Here is a 23,365-nt window from a genome sequence, read left to right on the forward strand (position 1 = left end):
GAGTGTGTGCATCATGAAGTACTTGGTGTAGGTTATGATTGTGATCTCTTGTAGATTATGAAGTTAACTATTACTATGATAGTATTGATGTGATCTATTCCCCCTTTCATAGCTGATGTTGACGGTGTGCATGCTATGTTAGTACTCGGTATAATTGCGTTGGTCTATCATGCACTCTAAGGTTATTTAAATATGAACATCGAATGTTGTGGAGCTTGTTAACTCCGGCATTGAGGTTCTCTTGTAGCCCTACACAATTAATAGTGATTGTCATCCAACAAGAGAGTGTAGAGTGGATTTATTATGTGATCAATGTTGAGAGTGTCCACTAGTGAAAGTATGATCCCTATAGGCCTTGTTTCCAAATACTCCAATCATCGCTTATTTACGGTTTTACTGCATCTTTACTTCCTGCAATATTACTACCATCAACTGCACGCCAGCAAGCTATTTTCTGGCGCCGTTACTACTGCTCATATTCATTCATACCACTTGTATTTCACTATCTCTTCACCGAACTAGTGCACCTATACATCTGACAAGTGTATTAGGTGTGTTGGGGACACAAGAGACTTCTTGTATCGTAATTGCAGGGTTGCTTGAGAGGGATATCTTTGACCTCTTCCTCCCTGACTTCGATAAACCTTGGGTGATTCACTTAAGGGAAACTTAAGCGAGCTCTTGCTGGAGGATGCGGGCGACGAGCTGTTGAGGGCGGTGATGGCGCGTGATGCACACGTCCGTTGGGAACCCCAAGAGGAAGGTGTGATGCGCACAACAACAAGTTTTTCCCTCAGTAAGAAACCAAGGTTATCGAACCAGTAGGAGATGAAGGCCACGTGAAGGTTGTTGGTGAAGGAGTGTAGTGCGGCGCAACACCAGGGATTCCGGCGCCAACGTGGAACCTGCACAACACAATCAAAATACTTTTCCCCAACTTAACAGTGAGGTTGTCAATCTCACCGGCTTGCTGTAAACAAAGGATTAAACGTATGGTGTGGAGAGTGATGTTTGTTTGCAAAGAACAGCAGAGAACAATGATTGCAGTTGATTGTATTTCAGATGTAAAAGAATGGACCGGGGTCCACAGTTCACTAGTGGTGTCTCTCCAATAAGATAAATAGCATGTCGGGTGAACAAATTATAGTTGGGCAATTGACAAATAGAGAGGGCATAACAATGCACATACATATCATGATGACTACTATGAGATTTACTTAGGGCATTACGACAAAGAACATAGACCGCTATCCAGCATGCATCTATGCCTAAAAAGTCCACCTTCGGGTTAGCATCCGCACCCCTTCAGTATTAAGTTGCAAACAACATACAATTGCATTAAGTACTGTGCGTATTGTAAACAATACAAATATCCTTAGACAAAACATTGATGTTTTATCCCTAGTGGCAACAGCACATCCACAACCTTAGAACTTTCTGTCACTGTCCCAGATTCAATGGAGGCATGAACCCACTATCGAGCATAAATACTCCCTATTGGAGTTACAAGTATCAACTTGGTCAGAGCCTCTACTAGCAACGGAGAGCATGCAAGATCATAAACAACACATATATGATAGATCGATAATCAACTTGACATAGTATTCCATATTCATCGGATCCCAACAAACACAACATGTAGCATTACAATAAGATGATCTTGATCATGATATGCAGCTCACAAGATCTAAACATGATAGCACAAGAGGAGAAGACAACCATCTAGCTACTGCTATGGACCCATAGTCCAAGGATGAACTACTCACACATCAGTCCGAAGGCGGGCATGGTGATGTAGAGCCCTCCGGTGATGATTCCCCTCTCCGGCAGGGTGTCAGAGACGATCTTCAGAACCCCCCGAGATGGGGTTAACGGCGGCGGCGTCTCACTAACTTTTCTCGTATCGTGGCTCCCGGTACTAGGGTTTTCGCGACGGAAGGATTTTATAGGCGAAGGGGCATAGTCGGGGGACGCTCGAGGGGCCCACCCCATAAGGCGGCGCGGCCAGGGGTGGGGCCACGCCCCCCTATGGTGTGGCCGCCTCGTCGCCCCTCTCCGTCTCCTCTTCGGTGTTCTGGAAGGCTTCGTGGAAAATAAGACCGTGGGCTTTTGTTTCGTCCAATTCCGAGAATATTTCCTGTGTAGGATTTCTGAAACCAAAAACAGCAGAAAATAGGAACTGGCGCTTCGGCATCTTGTTAATAGGTTAGTGCCGGAAAATGTATCAAAATGATATAAAGTGTATATAAAACATGTGAGTATTGTCATAAAACTAGCATGGAACATAAGAAATTATAGATACGTTTGAGACGTATCAAGCATCCCCAAGCTTAGTCCTACTCGCCCTCGAGTAGGTAAACGATAACAAGGATAATTTCGGAAGTGACATGCTACTATCATAATCTTGATCAATACTATTGTAAAGCATATGAGATGAATGAAGTGATTCAAAGCAATGGTAAAGATGATGACTAAACAACTGAATCATATAGCAAAGACTTTTCATGAATAGTACTTTCAAGACAAGCATCAGCAAGTCTTGCATAAGAGTTAACTCATAAAGCAATAAATTCTTAATAGAAGGTTTTGAAACAACACAAAGGAAGATATAAGTTTCAGCAGTTGCTTTCAACTTTCAACATGTATATCTCATGGATAATTGTCAACACAAAGTAATATGATGAGTGCAAATAAGCAACTATGTAAGAATCAATGCACACAGTTGACACAATTGTTTGCTTCTAAGATAGAAAGAAGTAGGTAGACTGACTCAACATCTACACTACTTAAAAAGAACGAAGTTCCTCCGTTTTCTGCCACCAATTTCGTCGTCGTCGCCCTCTTGGGCCTGGTCGAGCTTCATCTTCGCCCCTTGGGCCTGGCCCATATTCGCTCTCCACTTCCTTCCGAGCGGCAGCCATTCGATCCAAAAACCGAGCGATTCACCATGCTCCCGACCTCCCGACCTAGGGTACCGCCACCCCACCGCCACTCCCTCCTGCCATGGCGCGCCGCCTCCCTCCAAGGCTCTTTTCCCGTCTTTGTTTTTGCGCGACTCCGCCTTCCTCACCAAATCAGATTAGATCTGATCGAATCTTGTTGCCATCGAAAAATCGAGCAGATACTCGAAGTCCGCAGCGATTTCCGCCGCGGTTGGCCACCGCCAAGAGCAGAAATCCCGCGACGGACACAGCCGGCCTCGAGTTCATCCACCCGCCGCACCTCGATTTGGTCCGAGGAGAGGTTCGTCGCTGCAGAAAAACGCGGGGCGCTGCCTGATCTGGATGGAACAGTACAAACAAATTAGTCGGGTTCCACGCGAGATGTCAAGATCGCGGCCATGACGGGCGCTACAAGATCGAAAAATAAAGTCCATGGCCGGCGGCGGCTCGGGGTCAAGGCCATGGCGGCCAAAATCCAACCAGAACGATCTCGTCGAGTGGCCTTGGCGGGCACTACAGGCTCGAGAACGACACAACCCAAGAGGCAGAATTACTCTGGACAAATTATGAGCAGATACACGTCTTTGTCACCGGCGCATGCCTATCATTGATGCGAGGATGATTGGAATGAGTAGATACCGCTGTTCTTCTCGTACTTGCGTGAGTGTGAATAAGTAAGATGGGAAAAGTGAATGGGACAGAAATTGAAAGGTAGTACTCAGTTGGGTGAAAATTTCACAAAATTGTCGCTGAGTGTGCTCCTCGTTGTCCACACCCGGAGTTCCTCCGTCTGAACTCTGAACCAGACGCTATCCGTGTGCACTTGCTGAAATTTGCCTCACGAAATTTCCGACCGAGTGGTGCGGTGGCGCTAAATAGAAAAGAGAGCATCAGACCAGCTGGCCGCCGCCGTACCTCCGTTCTCTCCGCAAATAAGGCTGGCTTCGCCCCAGGAGTCGCCGGACAGGTCTAGGCCGCCAACACCGGGAACGTATGCTCCACACACAACCCATGCGCTTCCCTACAAAGCTACAATCCATCAGAGTGTCCATCACAGCAAGATTAATGAGAAGAAGGCATATTAAATCAGACATTGAAGCTACGCCTTTTCAACCGGCATATCTCAGCAATACGAACCGAGACTGGGAAACAAGTAAGGTTGGCGCGTAAATTCTATTACAGTACATCTTTCTGTTCTTCTTTTAGCTATTTTGGCCTCCATGAAAATTCAATTTCACTTAGCTTATGAATGAAAATCTAAATTCTTTTTTACATTGCTAATTGCTTCCATTATATTACTGTTGTTTCGCGTTGAATTGATAAGTGTGAGAAGATATTAGCAACATGAGATTTTAATTCAGCATTTGTACTCTTCAGGTTGCAAAGAGTTTTATTTAACAAGCCTAGCTCAGCCACTACTATTACAAATTATAAATAAAAGAGGTTTGGTCTCTTTTTCTTTTCTATTATATGTGGATTACAAACTATGATACGAGCTCTGCACATACTAGAGGGTATATAAGATTTTTTGTATATTTTGTGCATTTATATATGAGAATATGTATGTAACAATTCAAATTTGATTTTATGATATGTATCCGAAATGCAAATATAAATAGTAGTTATTTATAGCAAAACCAATGACAACTTAATTTGTGTGTTTCGTGACACCGATTTCCGTCTCCCGTTGCAACGCACGGGCATGTTTCCTAGTAAAGTAAAAGAAAGGCCCTTCGCAGAGGGAAACAGGGATTACTCATGTGCTAGAGCTTTTTATTTTGAAAACATGGAAACAATTTTGTCAACGGTAGTAATAATTCATATGTGTTATGCATAAAACCTCCTATAAGTTGCAAGCCTCATGCATCGAATACTAATAGTGCTCGCACCTTGTCCTAATTAGCTCGGATTTCCATGGATTATCATTGCATTACATATGTTTCAACCAAGTGTCACAAAGGGGTACCTCTATGCCACCTGTACAAAGGTCCAAGGAGATAAATCACATTTGATTTCTCGATTTTGATAGATCTCAACTTGAGGACATCCATACCGGGACAACATAGAAAACAGATAATGGACTCCTCTTTTATGCTTTAAGCATTCAACAACAGATAATATTCTCATAAGAGATTTGAGGATTAATATCCAAGCTGAAACTTCCACCATGATACATGGCTTTGGTTGGCGGCCCAATGTTCTTCTCTAACAATATGCATACTCAAACCATTCAACTCATGGCAAATCTCCCTTACTTCAGACAAGACGAACATGCATAGCAACTCACATGATATTCAACAAAGGTGTAACAGGTTGATGGCATCCCCAGAAACATGGTTACCGCTCAACAAGCAACTTATAAGAAATAAAATACATAAGCGACATATTCTTTACCACAATAGTTTTTTAGGCTACTTTCCCATAGGCTATGTATTGCAAAGACAAGGAATGAAAATTTTAAAGGTAGCACGCAAGCAATTTACTTTGGAATGGCAGAAAAATACCACATAGTAGGTAGTTATGGTGGACACAAATGGCATAGGTTTTGGCTCAAGGTTTTGGATGCACGAGAAGCATTCCCTCTCAGTACAAGGCTTTGGCTAGCAAGGTTGTGTGAAGCAAAACACAAGTATGAACCGGTACAGCAAAACTTACATAAGAACATATTGCAAGCATTATAAGACTCTACACTGTCTTCCTTGTTGTTCAAACACTTGTACCAGAAATATCTAGACTTTAGAGAGACCAATCATGCAAACCAAATTTCAACAAGCTCTACGGTAGTTCTCCACTAATAGGTTTAAACTACATGATGCAAGAGCTTAAACATGATCTACTTGAGAGCTCAAAACAATCGCCAAGTATCACATTATTCAAGACAATGTACCAATTACCACATGAAGCATTTTCTGTTTCCAACCAAATAGGAATGAAGCGGCTTTAAGCTTTCGCCATGAACATTAAAAGTAAAACTAAGAACACCAGTGTTCAATATGAAAAAGCGGAGCGTGTCTTTCTCCCACACAAGGAATGCTAGGATCCGATTTTATTCAAACACAAACAAAAATAAAAGCACACAGACGCTCCAAGTAAAGCACATAAGATATGACGGAATAAAAATATAGTTTCACTAGAGGTGACCTGATAAGTTGTTGATGAAGAAGGGGGTGCCTTGGGCATCCCCAAGCTTAGATGCTTGAGTCTTCTTGAAATATGCAGGGATGAACCACGGGGGCATCCCCAAGCTTAGACTTTTCACTCTTCTTGATCATATTATATCATCCTCCTCTCTTGATCCTTGAAAACTTCCTCCACACCAAACTCAAAACAATCTCATTAGAGGGTTAGTGCATAATCAAAAATTCACATGTTCAGAGAGGACACAATCATTCCCAACACTTCTGGACATTACCCAAGGCTACTGAAATTTAATGGAGCAAAGAAATCCACTCAAACACAGTAAAAGAGGCAATGTGAAATAAAAGGCAGAATCTGTCAAAACAGAACAGTCCGTAAAGACGAATTTTTTCGAGGCACTTAACATGCTCAGATGAAGAAGCTCAAATTGAATGAAAGTTGCATACATATCTGAGGATTACTCATGAATTTTTGCAGATTTTTTAGACTCTCCTACAGAGAGATCAACTCAAATTTGTGACAGCTAAAAATCTGTTTCTGCGCAGAAATCCAAATCTAGTATCATCCTTACTATCAAAGACTTTACTTGGCACAACAATACAATAAAATAAAGATACAAAGGTATTGCTACAGTAGTAACAAGCACCTTGACTCAAATATAAAACAAAAATTGCAGAAATAAAATAATAGATTGTCTCCCATAAGCGCTTTTCATTAACGCCTCTCAGCTAGGCGCAGAAAGTGTAAATCAAGTAACATCAAGAGAAGAAGCATTAACATTATTACCAGGGGCTTTGCGCCTACCCTTCTTACTCTTATTCTTACTCTTTGGTCTAGGGAATACATGACCGCATCTGGGGGTAGAGGTAAAATTTAGAGTGCCTTTCCCCACATCTATGGTTGCTCCCAAGAGTTTCAGCAGGGATCTTCCAAGTGTGATTTGTCCTGTCCCTACACATTCAATAACGAGATAATCAGTGGATACCGTTCTTCCAAGAAATGTTGTGAACACACCTTCAGCTATTCCCTTAGGAATTATAATAGAATTATCAGTAAGAGTTATTCCTTCTCCACCTTCAGTAAGTCCCCAAAGTGTCAAAGATTCATAAATAGTTTTAGGCATAAGGCAAAACTCAAACATAATATCACAACGGGCATAAAAAGTTTCACCACAAATAGCAACTTTAATAGTAGGGTCCCACATTGAAGGTTCAAAGTTTACTGAGACATAATCAAAATGCTCACGAATCTGACTATACCCTTCTTTTAAACAAGATATATTTGTCTCGAGAGTGTTTAATCTATTATAAATACTAGCAAGAGATGAATCAGACTTATTAGCTGAGCTAGATGATGCAACCAATTTTTTTATGGCATTAAAAGCTTGATCCCCATCGCAGTGAAGGAAATCTCCTCCCACTACAGCATCCAAGGCATATCTATAGCGAAGAATAAGCCCAAAATAAAAGTTACTAAGAAGCAGGCTTAGAGTCATTTTAGGTTCAGTTTTACCATAAGAATCAAAAATTCTAGACCAAGCTTCTTTAAAACTCTCCTCATCCCCTTGTTTAAAAGTAAAGATCAATTCCTCAGGTGACAGAGTAACAAGTACAGGACTAGTCATGATAACAAAATAAATTAAATGCAAGAAACTAATTTTTTGTGTTTTTGATATAAAGAAAGCAAACAAAATAGAAAATAAAATAAAGCAAGACAATAAACAAAGTAAAGAGATTGGGTGTGAGAGACTCCCCTTGCAGCGTGTCTTGATCTCCCCGGCAACGGCGCCAGAAAAAGGTCTTGATGGCGTGTGATGCACACGTCCGTTGGAAACCCCAAGAGGAAGGTGTGATGCGCACAGCAGCAAGTTTTCCCTCGATAAGAAACCAAGGTTATCGAACCAGATAGGAGATGAAGGCCACGTGAAGGTTGTTGGTGAAGGAGTGTAGTGCGGCGCAACACCAGGGATTCCGGCGCCAACGTGGAACCTGCACAACACAATCAAAATACTTTGCCCCAACTTAACAGTGAGGTTGTCAATCTCACCGGCTTGTTGTAAACAAAAGATTAAACGTATGGTGTGGAGAATGATGTTTGCTTGGAAAGAACAACATAGAACAATGATTGCAGTAGATTGTATTTCAGATGTAAAAGAATGGATCGGGGTCCACAGTTCACTAGTGATGTCTCTCCAATAAGATAAATAGCATGTTGGGTGAACAAATTACAGTTGGGCAATTGACAAATAGAGAGAGCATAACAATGCACAAACATATCATGATGACTACTATGAGATTTACTTAGGGCATTACGACAAAGAACATAGACCGCTATTCAGCATGCATATATGCCTAAAATTATAGATACGTTTGAGACGTATCAGACGGCAGATGCAAGGGACATCGTCGTCAAACCGATGCGGGCGGGAGGATGCTGGCGACGAGCAGATGTGGGCGGGAGGATGTGGGCGACGAGATCCCCCTTGCGCCGGCGCGCGGCTGCCGCCGGTGTGCCCCCGTGAATCGTGGAGGAGAGGAAGGTGGGGCTCATGTTCGTGGCCTTGTGGAGTCGTGGGGCAGGAGAATGATGGTCTGGAATTGGAGTTTGCAGCGACGAGGGGAATTGACCAGCGTCCTGTGGTCTTCGTGGGCTAGTTTTGTTAGGCTGACATGTGGGCTCTCGGGTATCCGTGGGGCCCCGTGGGGGATTTTCCCCCATCCCCGCCCCGCCATCTTACCGGGTACCCGCCCCGCTAGCCCCACGGGGGTAATTTGACCACCATCCCCGGTTCTTAGTGGGTATATACCCGCGGGTACCCGGCTCCACTGGGAAAACTGCCATCTTGACTCGCCTCCCTCCCCTCTCTCCCTCTCCCGCAGGACGACATGAACCGTCTCCCTCCGGCTGGCTTCCAATCATGCGTGCCTCACGCCGTACTCCGGCCGCTCACGTCCTCGCCTTCGACACCCTGCCTCACCATGGAGGATGACGCAATCCCTGCGCCTCCGGCCGTGCTCCTGCGGGCTTTTGGGCCAATGGGCCATGGACGAAATCAAGTCGTACTGTAATGTAACGAATTTGTGTGCGGCTGTGTACTCTTAGTTATGCAGAGACCGAATCTATTGCGCAAATAATAAAATGCCCATTTTCGAAAAGGAATCGTGGGCCTTACTGGCCCAGAACTAAAGTGATTCAGGCTGCGTCAGGTCGGTCCGGCCCGATGGCCAGCGTTACTCCAAACGGAAAATGAACACCAGTCCGAGGAGTACCCACAGCCGCCTCCTCCTCCGCCTAATTCTTCTTCCCCCGCTTCAAAAATCAAAACCAGAGGGCGGCGGACGGGGGCGAGCGAGCTCTTCAACCCCAGACTGGGGCGCTTGTGATTTGCGAGACCCGGCCGGTAGCGCGATTCGTTTTGCTGGTCAGATCCGCGTTGATTTGCTATCCCGACTTGCCCCGAGCCCTAACCCTAACCACAGCCTAGGGTAGCAAGCCTTATACTGTGTTGCGTTTGATGGCAAATTAGTTTGTTCCTGTCAATTTCCTTGGATATCCTGGTTCTTGTCCATTTGTCTAATCAATGTCTTCCCTCAATCAATGAATAAATAAATTCCAGTGGCAGGACAAGTTTCATACAGGCATGAATCTCGCTGCGGCGCTGCAAGGTGCTCTGTCTCAGGATGTTGACGAACGGTCAGAAGCAGAAGGCGACCTGGAGCTGCTACAGGAGCACGATCTTCCCAACTTCCTCCTGTCCTTATCGTCTGTGCTCTCGACCGATGCGCATCCACCGGCGTGTAGAAAACTTGCTGGCTTTGTTCTCAAGAATTCGTTCGAGGCAAAGGATTCCTCAGATAAGAAGCTACTGTCTAACAAATGGATCAACCTCGACCCATCCATCAAATCGAAGGTCAAGGAGGCGTTGCTGGCGTCTCTAGGATCTCCGGCTGATGCATGCCGCATCTCACCAGAAATCATTGCAGTGGTTGCAGCCATTGAGATGCCCCGGGGGGAATGGCGAGACCTCGTTGCCAAACTGCTAGGCAACATGACGCAGCAGGGCGCGTCTCCTCAACTGAAGCAAAGAACTCTGGTGGCGCTGGGGCTTGTCTGTGAGGCGGTTGAGGTTTTGGAGCCGGAAGAAGTGGACGGTGTTGTGAATGCTGCCGTCCAGGGGATGATGGACCATGATCAGCCAAGTTCTGATGTCCGTTTCGAGGCATTTAAAGCTCTGTATGGTGTTCTTGGTTTTGCTGAGGTCAAGCTCACAAATATGGATGACAGGGATCGTATAATGAGCGCAGTTTGTGAATCGGCTAAATCCAAAGATCCGGGCATCCAGCATGCAGCTATCGATTGCCTTGTTGAAATTGCATGCACACATTTTCTGCTGTTACAGCCTTACATGACAACCATACTCAGTCTGACAGCTGAGTGTATGAAAGGAGATGAGGAAGCCGCTCACCCGTGTATTATGGTGTTCTGGAGCGCTATCTGTCAAGAAGTGATTATACACAGGGGCTCTGTTGATGCTGAACCTACTGCAGATTGTCGCTTTATTGAGGAGGCCCTCTCTTCACTTGTTCCAATGCTGCTAGAGTATCTTGTAACCCAAGAAGATCTAGAGGTTGATCTAGAGGGAGACGATTATGATCTGAGATTTACCCTAGGTTATGATCTAAGATTTGCCTTAGGTTATGATCTGAGATGCCAACATGACCGGAGAGCTACCACACGGTGCCTAGCTCTCATCGCTAGAACTATTGGGGATGCAATTGTCCCCCTTGTGATGGGCTCTGTTCAGGCTAACATCAAAGCGTCAGATTGGCGTAGACGCAAGGCAGCTATTTCTGAAATACGTTTTATCCTTGAAGGTCCTTCTGTTGAGAAACTTGCTCCCTTGGTTGATTTGTTGCTCGGCATGATGAAAGATCCAAACAGTGAGGTAAAAGTAACCACTGCTCGTACTCTTGGGCGGATGTTCGAGCTTCTGCATTCTCCAGCAAGTGGAAATGGAATCATAACAAATTCAAACCTTCCTCGCATCATCGATGTGTTGGTACGGAGTAGTGAAGATACTCAAAGTGTGTCTGAAAAAGTATGTGGAGCTATATATTTTCTTGCCCGGGGTTATGAAGATGCAGAGTCAATGTCGTCTGAGCTTCCACCTTTCCTTGATCGTGTTGTTGAAGCTCTTATTTCTGCTTCAGAACCTGCTGATGGGACCCCTTTCAGGCTTCCAGCATCTGCCTATGAAGCATTGAGTGAGATTGTGAATGTCAGCCACATACGTGAACCTGGAGTTACATACGTTGTAGAAGGTTTAATGCGTCGTATCATGAAAAGATTGTGCATGACGCTTGATCGCCGAGCTTTTGCTTTAGATGACAAGGAGAAGAAAAACAATCTTCTCGTTAGGCTGTGTTCTCTACTGCAGGTCATCATCCAGAAACTGAGAAGCTCAGGAATGGCAGGAATAGTTACCGATGCTGCTCATGTTTTGTTGTTTCTGTTTTGCCGAGTGTTTGCGAGCGATAATTCTACTGTACGTGATAAAGCAATGCTTGTCATTGGCGCTCTTACTAACGCCAGTGGTCCAGATTTCGGGGAACACATGCCAATATTCATACAGTTCTATGATGTGCACCTACTCTCCCCCATCTCCTTAGAAGTGATTGGTGATATCTTTCATGTCTTGGAAGGTAAAATGTTGCCATACTGTGATCAAATTATGGAAGTTCTTCACAAAGGTCTCTCAGAATCGACGCTTAAACCCCTAATTTTCTCATGCTTTGGAGACATTGCTCTTGCTATTGGCAAGGATTTCGAGAAGTACCTGAAGGATGTTCTGAAAAGGCTTAAACATGATGCTAATCTAAAAAACTGTGCCGATGTTGAGGTTGATTATGTTAACCATCTTAGACATGGAATGCTAAAGGCTTACTCTGGCATACTACGGGGTATAAAGGACCCTGAAATTGGGTTGAAAGTATCAGTGCCTCTATTTAAATTCATTCAAGCTGTCTGCAGAGACCAGAGCAGGTATCATTTTCATTGCCTTCTTGTATTTTGTTATATGGATATATGATGTGCATGCAGAATTATGTCTTTACTTTACGCCTTTTAGCTTTAGCAGGTCTATTCAATATATCATAAGCAACTCTTGCAATCAGTTGCTGCTGGATAGAAAATTATATAATTAAATTCACCGTAAGACAGTCATGTTCTAGAACTGTTTTTATACTTTTGGCATGTCTTTTTTGTTGTTCTTTCAGTAAGCATTTTTCTTATTATATCCTTGTTGCGGAATCCACTTTACGATCTTGTTATATCCTTATTTTGCTGATTCTTTGTATTCAGTCCTGATTTTTTTAATCATGTATATAATTCGAATCTTTTAGATATCAAATTTTTGTACGATAAATTACTGATCCAGTGAGAACTCCATCCCCTATATGAACATGATAGAACAATAGAATGATAAGGTCCATCACTTCAGCTCACTGTGTAAGCCTGATATATAAGGATGCGTTTGAGTCATCTGTCACAAACTCTTGTTCTGGCTCCGCCCTACTTCTCGATCAATTTTAATCCTTATTTACTATAGCTTTGTAAACTAATTCCTTCCTTTAAATTTTTTATTTTAGAGCAGGTGACATCATTTTCATTGCCTTGTATTTTAGTTCTATGGATGTATGATGTGCATGCAGAATTATGTGTTTATTTTACTCCTTTTAGCTTTAGCAGGTCTATTCAGTCTATCATAAGTAACTCTTGTAATCAAGTGCTGCTGGATAGAAAATTATATAATTAAATTCACAGTAAGACAATCATGTTCTAGACCTGTTTTTGTACTTTTGGCATGCCCTTTTTTGCTGTTCTTTCAGTAAGCATTTTTCTTATTATATCCTTGTTGCCAAATCCACTTAACGATATTGTTATTCTGCTGATTCTTTGTATTGAGTCCTGATTTTTTTATCATGTATATAATTCGAATCTTTTAGATATCAAATTGTTGTACGAGAAATTACTGATCTGGTGAGAATGCCATGCCCTGTATGAACAACTTGATAGAACAATAGAATGATGAGGTCCATGAAATTCAGCTCACCATAAGCCTGCTATCGGAGGATGTGTTTGAGTCATCTATCACAAACTCAATTTCTTGTTCTGGCTCTGCCCTACTTGTCGATCGATTTTGATCCTTATTTGCTATAGCCTTGTAAATTAATTCCTCCCTTTCTATTCTGCCATGCATATGCTTTATGGGTTGTTGATTTTGAGAATCTGTTCTTGCTGCACATCTGCACATCAGTAGCTTGTTAAAGTTTACATGTTTATATTTTTCTCTGCAGCTATCTCCCTACGGATGACTGTCCCTGTTCAATACCACAATTATGTGTTTTTTCTTCCATCATTTTCATTGCCTTGCTCTTTCCTGTTGGTCTATGTGCGACTGTTCTTGTTCCTTACCGTTGCGTGCATCTACTTTCAGGGACCAAAGTGTGAGCCTCGCTGTAGCTGATGTCTTGGCGCAGTTTCATCTTACGGCTGGCTCATGGGTAGAGGAAATGACTGAGAAAGCAATGATTAACTACCATGAGGGTGTAGGTTTCTTCTGAGTCCATTTGGTGTGGATGAATGAAAGGATCAACGTAGATGTAGCCTCAGTAGTAGGATCCTTCTCATCTGTGCACTATTTTGGTGGGTTCTGGCATCGGATAAACTTAAAATTCTGGCATTGGGCAGGCTAAACTTGTTTAACTTTTGACGAATCTGGCCCTAGCTTCCGAGTGACTTTCACCCACTCTGGATCCTTCGAAAAACCTGATCCAGCGCCATGCAGTTTGGAGCCGACCTTTGCATAGTGTTGCTATGCTGTCTATTAGCATAGCATCTCGTTGCACAAGCATCTCATCCACACTGTACAGGCATCTCTGAGAACAAAGTGTAGCCAGCCATGTGCTGCTATTGCTGTTAATTATGTTGCTTGAACCGTATTGAAGCATGAAGAATGCATTTGATTAGCATTACCTATTCAATGCTTTGAAGTAGTCCACGAGCCTCTGAAGTAGTTCTTGTCAATAATCTAATTTTTAATGGTGATCCACCGGCAGCTGGAGCGTGAGCCCGTGCGGAACCGGCTCTTTTGTCCGGTCGCCGTGCGCCCGTGCAGTGAATAGCCGCTTGCAAGTTGGTAGGCATGGTACTATATACGATTGGTTCTCCTTAATTTAGTACTAAGTAACATGATGCCGTATATAATTTTCTTATTCCAATTATCTAGAAGAGTTTTGTAAAGATTAGATTATTTTCGATGAAGTCCAAAAGATCAGGGGAACTTCGTATTCACAACCAGACTTCAAGAACCGAGACCTACTACAGAAATGGCTTTTCAAGCTTTTTATGAAGATGGGATTTGTAAACTATTCTAAAGAGAAAGTACATGGGCTTAAGGGCTTTGTCCCAAATTTATTGGAAACCTAGGAACTCGCACTTCTGGGATGGCCTTATGGCGATAAAGAAATTCTTATTTTCATATGGTTCTTTTTCCATTAAGGATGGATCTAAGATGAAGTTTTAGCAAGATAAGTGGGTAGATAATGCTACACTTCGAAAACAATATCCTACCCGTTATAACATTGTACATCACAAATCTGATACATTACCGAAGGTGTTCGAAACTTCACCTCCAAATGTGACGTTCATAAGATATCTTGTTAGTCTCAGGATTGCATTCAGGAATATTTTGCTACAACGTCTGGCATTGGTCCAGTTGACGCAAGGAACCGACAAGTATTGATGGAATCTACATGAGAGTGGTAAATTCTTTGTAGACTCCATGTAGAGAGTTTTAATCCAGCCCAATGTGTCAATCGATACTTTTTTTGGAAAATGAAGATATTGCTAAAGACTAAGGATTTTGTGTGGTATCTTGGTAGATGAGTATTTCTCACTAAGAACAACCTCGCTAAACAAAATTGTATGTAAGTAAAATATCTTATGTTATCCGGACGAGACTATCAAAACTTATTCTTCCATTACCAATTTGCTAAATCTATATGGTCAATCATCTAAATAGGTTCTACCTTATACCTAAAGTTCTTGATTTTTTTTTAAAAAAAGTAAGACGTGCAGGCTCAGTAAATTCAAGAGCCAAAAGGACAGTAAATGAAGAAGTGTGTGCTGCACTTGCACGGTGAATGAATGAACTCGAAATCAATGTGAGATCAAGAATTGATCATTGTTCCTTGTTGCGAGAGCTCTCCTTCCTGTCCCTGAAGTAGGCCAACCACAGGTTGCCCACCCACAGCACGCTCAGCACTATCCCGGAACCGATCACCACCGTCCACGACACCCAAGCCCACGCCGGCAGGGCACCTTCGCCAGCCCCGGCGCCGGCGGCGTAGAATCTCACCATCCTCACGAACCACACCGGCCCGAGTACCGCCCTCATGGCCGTGTACGCCACGTAGAACGGGAGCGACAGCGCCGCGTGCGCCCTGGCGGCCGCGGGCGAGCCGGCGCGGCGCATGTCGGCCAGGGTCCACAGGTTCTGCACGAGGCTGGTGGCCTCGGCGAGCACCTCCAGGGCGAGCAGCGCGTAGGCGCCGCGTCGGACGGCGGCGCGGCAGGTGGCGAGGACGTAGAGCGTGGCGAGGTGGTGCGCGACGAAGAGGGCCTCGTGGGGCAGGAAGACGAGGTAGTGGAGGAGGTCGACGGTGAAGTATGTTGAATAAGTTTCAGTTAGCAACTGTTAGTGTCGTTAGGATTCAGTTTCGACAGTTTCGTCAGAGTTTCTGTTAGAGAGATTTTAGGAGGACCGCGTCGTGTTTAGTGCGAGCACCTCCATGTTTGTAGGATCGTCGTGGAGCTCGTTCCGAGTCGTGGGATGGCACGATTCAGTCGGGAACGTGGCGGAAGTCACGGCATTGCTTTGTAATCGCTCAATAAGAGGATGAATGAAACAGAAAAGCAGTAAGTTGTACGCTGCACAAAAACCACCAAGTGTTCATCGTCTACCTCCAGCTCCCTCTCTATCTCTGCCTCGATTCGATCCGATCGTGAGTGAGGGTTAGAGCTGACAAGTGGTATCAGAGCCTAGGCTCGTGTCGCGGAGAGAAGGATGACGAAGGGCGGCGATGACGCGTCCAAGAAGGCCGCCGCAGACGCGGACAAGGACGGGAAGAACTCGGGCGCGGCTTCATCACCACACTCCTCGGCAGAGAAGGCGCTGGCCGTCCCGCGCTCCACGCGTGACATGGGCGGCAGCTCCAGCACGGCGTGGCCCGTGCTGACGAGGACGAACTACAACACCTGGTCGCTGCTCATGAAGGTGATCCTGCGGGTTCGTCACCGTGGGAAGTCATCGACACGGGCGTGGGCGAGTACGACGACGATCGTGCGGCGTTGGAGGCCATCCTCCGCGCCGTACCTCCGGAGATGATTCCGATGCTCGCCGTCAAGGACACGGCGAAGGAGGCGTGGGATGCGATCAAGACGATCCGCGTCGGGGCAGATCGAGTCGGGACTCGAAAGCCCAAAACTTCCGCAAGCAGTACGAGGATCTTCGGTTCAAACCCGGTGAGTCAGTCGATGATTTTGGGTTGAGGCTGCAGGAACTGGTCCACCAGTTGGACATCCATGGAGACCCCGTCGACGACAAGAAAGTGATCCTCAAGTACCTGCGGGTCGTGCCAAGGAAGTACAAGCAGATGGCACGGTCGATCGAGGGCCTCCTCGATCTGAAGACCATGTCCATCGAAGAGCTGACGGGGCGTCTCAAGGTCTGCGAAGAAGACGACGACGACGAGCCCACAGGCATGGCCGGCGGCGGCCAACTGCTGCTCACGGAGGGAGCAGTGGCGCGCCCGCATGAAGCACCGCGATGGCGATGGCTCGTCGGGGAGCGGTGGCGGCGGTGGCAACCGCCGCGGCAAGGGCGCGGGAACGACGCCCCGCGCGACAAGCCGCAAGGGCGAACGGCGGCGTCGCCGCACGCGACGACAAATGCCGCTCACTGCGGCAAGTTTGGGCATTGGGCCCGTGAGCGCTCGCAAGAAGAAGAGGGAAGAGGCTCACACGGTCAAGGACGGCGACGACGACGAGCCGGCCGCGCTCCTCATGGCGCAGCTGTGCCCAGTCGCCGACGAACCCGAACGCGTGGGCGGACACGTGTTCCTCAACGAGGAGCGTGCCAAGGTGCGGCTTGGCGACGAGCATGAGCCGGTCGACGTACCCTGGTACCTCGACAGCGGCGCGTCCAACCACATGACCGGCAGTCGAGCCGTCTTCGCCGAGCTAGACACCAAGGTGACTGGCACGGTGCGATTCGGCGACAACTCCATCGTCGACATCGTCGGACGTGGGACCGTGGTCATCGCGGTGCGTGGCGACGAGCACCGCGCCTTAACGGACGTCTACCTCATCCCCAAGCTCAAGACGAGCATAGTGAGCCTCGGCCAGCTCGACGAGAACGGCTGCCCCTCAGCGATCCGCAACGGCTTCATGTCCCTTTGGGATCGCAGCAATCGCCTGCTCGCCAAGGTACCTCGCTCCCCGAATCGTCTCTACAAGGTGAACCTGCAGGTGGTGCAGCCTGTGTGCCTGTCGCTACGCTCTGGCGACAGCAGCTGGACTTGGCACGAGAGGCTCGGCCACCAGAACTTCGGGGCGCTCCGCGCCATGTCTCGCAACGACATGGTTCGCGGGCTACCAGAGATCGGCCACACGGACCAGCTCTGCGACGCCTGCTTGGCAGGGAAGCAGAGGCGGGCCCCGTTCCCGCAGGTGGCAAAGTTTCGCGCCACGGAACGCCTCGAGCTGATCCACGCCGACCTCTGCGGACCGATCACGCCGGCGACGCCAGGAGGGAAGCGCTACTTCCTCCTGATGGTGGACGACTTCAGCCGCTACATGTGGCTGGTGCTGCTCTCCACCAAGGACGAAGCTGAAGCCGCGATCCGTCGCATCAAGGCGGCCGCCGAAGTGCAGAGCGGCTGCACCCTGCGCACCCTTCGTACCGATCGAGGGGGAGAGTTCACCTCCCGCTCCTTCGAGGAATTCTCGCGCCGACGAGGCGTCCAGCGCCACCTCTCCGCGCCCTACACACCGCAGCACAATGGCGTGGTGGAACGCCGCAATCAGACGGTAGTGGCCACCGCACGAAGCATGCTCAAAGGGCGAGGCGTGCCCAACACGTTTTGGGGGGAGGCAGTGACGACGGCGGTGTTTCTTCTGAACCGCTCCTTCACGCGCGCCGTGGATGGCAAGACGCCGTACGAGCTTTGGCACGGCAAGACGCCAAATCTGCACTTCCTGCGGGTCTTTGGCTGCGTCGTTCACGTCAAAACGGCTCGGCCACACCTCAAGAAGCTCGAAGACCGCAGCAGGAAGATGGTCCTGCTGGGCTACGAGCCAGGCTCCAAGGCGTACAAGGTCTTCGACCCCCTGACACAGACGGTGCACGTCACGCGCGACGCTGTCTTCGACGAGGCTGCGTCATGGAGTTGGGAGAACGGCGGCCTGGAGGCGGTGAACAGCGACTTCGACGTGGAGTACACGCTTCCCCAAGCTGCTGCTCCGCGTGGGTGTGCCGCCGACCCTCCCACGCCAGAGCGCGCACCGGACGCGCACGGCGCGACACCTCCGAGCGCCAGAGCGCGCACAGAGCGCGCACGGCACGGCGTCACCACAGACACCGGCGACCCCTCAATTCCACGATGCAGGGGACCTCCAGGACCCCTCCGTGGAGTTCGCGACGCCCTCCAGCGCTAACACTCCGTCTGTGGAGGACCGAGACACTCCTGTGCGCAGGTACAGGACCGTCGCCAACATTGATGCCGAACTTGAACGGGGGCTGCTCCTTGCCGAAGGAGAAGAGCCTGCGTCGTTCACAGAGGCTCAAGCAGAAGCTGGATGGCGAACTGCCATGGCTGAGGAGATGGCCGCGATCGAGGAGAACGACACCTGGGAGCTCACCAACCTGCCTGCTGGGCACCGTCCCATCGGTTTGAAATGGGTGTTCAAGCTGAAGAAAAATCCTGCAGGCGAAGTGGTGCGGCACAAGGCGAGGCCGGTGGCAAAGGGATATGCGCAGCGAGCTGGCATAGACTTCGAGGAAGTCTTTGCGCCGGTTGCACGCCCTGGACTCGGTGCGCGTCCTCCTCGCCATAGCTGCACACCACAACCGGGAGGTGCACCACCTCGACGTCAAGAGCGCATTCCTGAATGGCGACCTTGAGGAGGAAGTGTATGTCTCCCAGCCCCCGGCTTCATCATCGACGGCATGGAGGGAAAGGTGCTGCGCCCGAAGAAGGCGCTCTACGGGCTGCGTCAAGCACCGCGAGCTTGGAACGCCAAGCTTGACAGGCACGCTTCTCTCTCCGGGCTTCACCAGGAGCCCATCGGAGCACGCCGTGTACACACGCGGCAAGGAAGATTCACGCCTGCTGCTGGGCGTCTACGTCGACGATCTGATCGTCACTGGCGGCGGCAAGCAGGAGATCGCCAGGTTCAAGCGCGAGATGATGACCAGGTTCAAGATGAGTGACCTGGGTCTTCTTGCCTACTACCTTGGCATGGAAGTGTCCCGTGGCGGCGGCGAGATCACGCTCTGCCGGTCCGCTTACGCCGGCAAGCTCCTAGAGAAGGCTGGCATGGCGAACTGCACCCCGACCCAGATGCCAATGGAGCCACGCCTGAAGATGAGCAAGATCAGCTCGAATCCACCGGTGGATGGCACGATGTATCGTTCCATCGTCGGTGGTCTCCGGTACCTGGTGCATAGCAGGCCTGACATTGCATTTGCAGTGGGTTTCGTCAGTCGCTTCATGGAGACGCCGACGACGGAACACCTGAGCGCGGTCAAGCATCTTCTCCGGTACATCGCAGGCACTAAGAGCTACGGGTGCACACTCCGTGGCGGCAGCGAGCAGCTCGAGCTCGTGGGCTACAGTGATGCGGACCTGGCCGGCGACCTGGATGATCGCAAGAGCACGACGGGCAGCATCTTCTTCATCAACGGCTGCCCGAGTGTCTTGGCAGTCGGTCAAGCAGAAGACGGTGGCACTTTCGTCGTGTGAGTCTGAGTACATGGCTGCCACAGCGACGGCGTGCGAGGCAGCCTGGCTCCGACGTCTCCTCGGCGAACTGCTCAACGAGGAGGAGAAGACGGTGAAGCTCTTCATCGACAATCAAAGCACCATTCAGCTGATCAAGAACCCAGTGTTCCATGATCGCAGCAAGCACATCGACACTCGCCACCACTTCATCAGGGAATACGTCGCCGACGGCGAGTCTCCGTCGAACACATCGGCACCACCAACCAGCTCGCTGATATTCTCACCAAGTCTCTTGGGCGCGTTCGGTTCCAGGACCTGCGCGCGAGGATCGGCGTCACCAACATCATCCGCGACTAAAACTTAGGGGAGATTTGTTGAATAAGTTTCAGTTAGCAACTGTTAGTGTCGTTAGGATTCAGTTTCGACAGTTTCGTCAGAGTTTCTGTTAGAGAGATTTTAGGAGGACCGCGTCGTGTTTAGTGCGAGCACCTCCATGTTTGTAGGATCGTCGTGGAGCTCGTTCCGAGTCGTGGGATGGCACGATTCAGTCGGGAACGTGGCGGAAGTCACGGCATTGCTTTGTAATCGCTCAATAAGAGGATGAATGAAACAGAAAAGCAGTAAGTTGTACGCTGCACAAAAACCACCAAGTGTTCATCGTCTACCTCCAGCTCCCTCTCTATCTCTGCCTCGATTCGATCCGATCGTGAGTGAGGGTTAGAGCTGACAAAGTAGGCTGTGCTGAAATCGAGGGCGAGGTCGTCGGCGCGCGTGTTGGGCGCCGCGAGCGCGAGGTCGCCGGCGGCGGCCGGGTTGGACAGCACGGCGCGCAGGGCAAGCAGCAACGCCGGCGTGCCGTGGAATAGCGAGGTGAAGCAGCTGGACGCGTCCGGGCGGTGCTGCCGGCTCCAGCGGCGGAACACGACCAAGTAGGCGAGGAGGTAGATGGCCGCGAACATTACCAGGAAAGGCAGGAACATGGAGTCCGTCGCGCTCGGGGTGGATGATGCGTACTCCATTGATCGATCGAGCTCAGGCTCCCTCGCGATGTATGAGTGCCTCTTCTTGCTTTGATCGGCAATGGGTACAATAGTGTGATGTGGTTGGCTTGGCTGAGAGGTGATGAGCGGTCGCTTTTTGGAGAAATGAGATAGTCCCGTGCATGGAAGAGCCACCCATAGGTTCGAGATTCGGATCCGGGTTCCTATATTCTGGGATATTCTTATTCTCTGTCATGTTGTATGCACTGCTTCGCACTGACAGCTTTCTGCCAGAGCTGTCGAGAACTACCCCCATTCCCGCGACCTCTCCTCTCATCTTTTGAACCAAGGCATCCCGTTGTCTAGTTTCACCATAAACCCTAGAACTCCTCATAGTACTATCGTTATCAAGATTAGGGCTGGACAAAAAGTTCGAACCTCGGCGAGTTAAATGAGTGCTAGTTTGCTCGACTCGTTTTGTTAACGAGCCGAGCTGAGCATCAGTTTTTCTCATTAAGATTAACGAGCTAAACAATCGAGCCGACTATGTTCGTGAGCTACTCGTTAAGATCGGTAACAAGCTAGGCTTCACTAGGTTTTACTGCGAGTCACTTTAGTTATCTCAAATATTTGGCAGGAAGGGGCAATCAAAATAGTGTTCTTTGACCATGCTTGAAACTCCTACATTAGGATCAAAAACCTATGCTTCCTCTCTCCCTCACCAGGCAATACACACATGTTTGTTTTCCATTGCCTCCTTAACGATCCTTAACGAGCTGCTCGCGAGCGCTCGCACGAACATAACGAGTCGAGCCGAACAATGATTTCAGCTCGTTATTCTTAACGAGCTTAACGATTCAAGTCTTAACGACCACGAGCTTAAAGAGCCGAACCTTAACGATCCGAGCAGCTCGTTAGTCCACCCCTAATCAAGACAACGACAATACCTCTAAATGCAGCCGACCGGGATGCTGGTTAAATATGTTCAGGAAGGGGAAAATGAAACAAAATATATTTAGTTTATTGCGAAAGGAAAACATACAAAGAAGAAGATATTTCGGTTAGAACAAGAAGAGTGAACCACTATGGGAGAAGAAAACTAGAAGGCCTATTTGACAAAACATTACAATGAACTCTTTGGACATTGGTCTCAAATAATTTCCAAATAATTTCTCAATCGTGTGTGATTATATCCATGATATACCTCAATTGTCTCCCGAAGAAAATATAATTCTTACAGCTGACTTCACTTTCACTTAGAAGAAATTGTATGAAGCAATTTTCAGACGGAGCACAACAAAGCCCCTACACTAGATGGGTTTCTAGCAGATTTTTTCAAAAAAACAAAAAAGAAAGAGGATGTCATCAAGATGGACTTGATGGCAATGTTTTCAGTTGTAAATTGGGAACTCTCCCTTGTTCAAACTGAATTTCATAGTTATCACACTACCCAAACAGTGGTGTATGTCTTCTATATAAGCTCCAATTTTTTTCACTAAAGTTGATAAGGCGATTAGACCCACTGATGTAACATTCATGCCAGGAACACATATCTTAGAAGGGGTTTTCCTTTATGAAGGGATTCACACAACTATATTGATTGAGACATGTCCATCCGTTCTTATCAATGTAGTAGCAGATATATTGGAAATTCTCATTGCAAGAGAAAAAGAGGGCAGTCTAAGTTGGAGGACTTACATATCCCAGATCTAGTGGACAGAGGAGTATGAACACCAATCATCACCCTAAAGAGAAGCAAGAGACGGAAAGGCACAACATTTGCCGATTGGCACAGGGCCGACCAGAACAAATGCAGGCTTGAGCTGGAGGCCAGCAACCCAGGCATGACCAGAGAAGACGAACAAAGCAATTAAGCAAAGCAAAACAAGGAGATTTAGAATGAAAAGCTGAAATATCAGTCATTCAGTTGCCACAGGCGTCAACCAGTTTATGCGCACCCATTGATCCCAACTGATAAATATGAAAGACGAGGGAACAAGGAGAAACAGATGCAAATGTCACTATATAAATTGGACACTGGCTGTATGCAACGATAACTGGTGTTACAGACAGAATATCATGTGTGATACGCTTCTCACTACAAACTATCAAGTATGATTTATATCCTCTTCGCTGATATAATGTAATAATCAAACTCGCGTTTATTAATCACTATTGCTTTCAAAATGACCCGCTGCTGGACACCAACTCCAGATTATGCTGATTTGTCACTCACTCACTC

The 23,365-nt window shown here is 47.5% G+C and overlaps 2 protein-coding genes across 2 annotated transcripts; one reads left to right on the forward strand and one right to left on the reverse strand.

The window, feature by feature from the left end:
- Positions 1-9,423: 9,423 nt before the first annotated feature.
- Positions 9,424-13,931, forward strand: LOC124690700 (importin subunit beta-1-like). The gene is made up of 3 exons (XM_047224054.1): positions 9,424-9,501; positions 9,697-12,122; positions 13,576-13,931. The coding sequence occupies exons 2-3, from the start codon at positions 9,721-9,723 to the stop codon at positions 13,700-13,702; spliced, it is 2,529 nt and encodes an 842-aa protein (XP_047080010.1). The 5' UTR covers positions 9,424-9,501; positions 9,697-9,720; the 3' UTR covers positions 13,703-13,931.
- A 1,339-nt stretch (positions 13,932-15,270) lies between these two features.
- LOC124688402 (TLC domain-containing protein At5g14285-like) lies at positions 15,271-21,245 on the reverse strand. The gene is made up of 2 exons (XM_047222086.1): positions 20,871-21,245; positions 15,271-15,803 (listed from the first exon to the last, which is right to left on the reverse strand). The coding sequence occupies exons 1-2, from the start codon at positions 21,160-21,162 to the stop codon at positions 15,322-15,324; spliced, it is 774 nt and encodes a 257-aa protein (XP_047078042.1). The 5' UTR covers positions 21,163-21,245; the 3' UTR covers positions 15,271-15,321.
- Between the last annotated feature and the right edge of the window lie 2,120 nt (positions 21,246-23,365).

The sequence above is a fragment of the Lolium rigidum genome, chromosome 2, assembly GCF_022539505.1.
Source record: "Lolium rigidum isolate FL_2022 chromosome 2, APGP_CSIRO_Lrig_0.1, whole genome shotgun sequence".
NCBI lineage: Eukaryota > Viridiplantae > Streptophyta > Magnoliopsida > Poales > Poaceae > Lolium > Lolium rigidum.

Coding starts and splice junctions, on each gene's coding strand:
- LOC124690700 (XM_047224054.1), top strand. CDS start 9,721: ATGAATCTCGCTGCGGCGCTGCAAGGTGCTCTGTCTCAGGATGTTGAC. Junction 12,123..13,575: donor GTCTGCAGAGACCAGAGCAG/GTATCATTTTCA, acceptor ATCTACTTTCAG/GGACCAAAGTGTGAGCCTCG.
- LOC124688402 (XM_047222086.1), bottom strand. CDS start 21,162: ATGGAGTACGCATCATCCACCCCGAGCGCGACGGACTCCATGTTCCTG. Junction 15,804..20,870: donor TTTCAGCACAGCCTACTTTG/TCAGCTCTAACC, acceptor CAACATACTTCA/CCGTCGACCTCCTCCACTAC.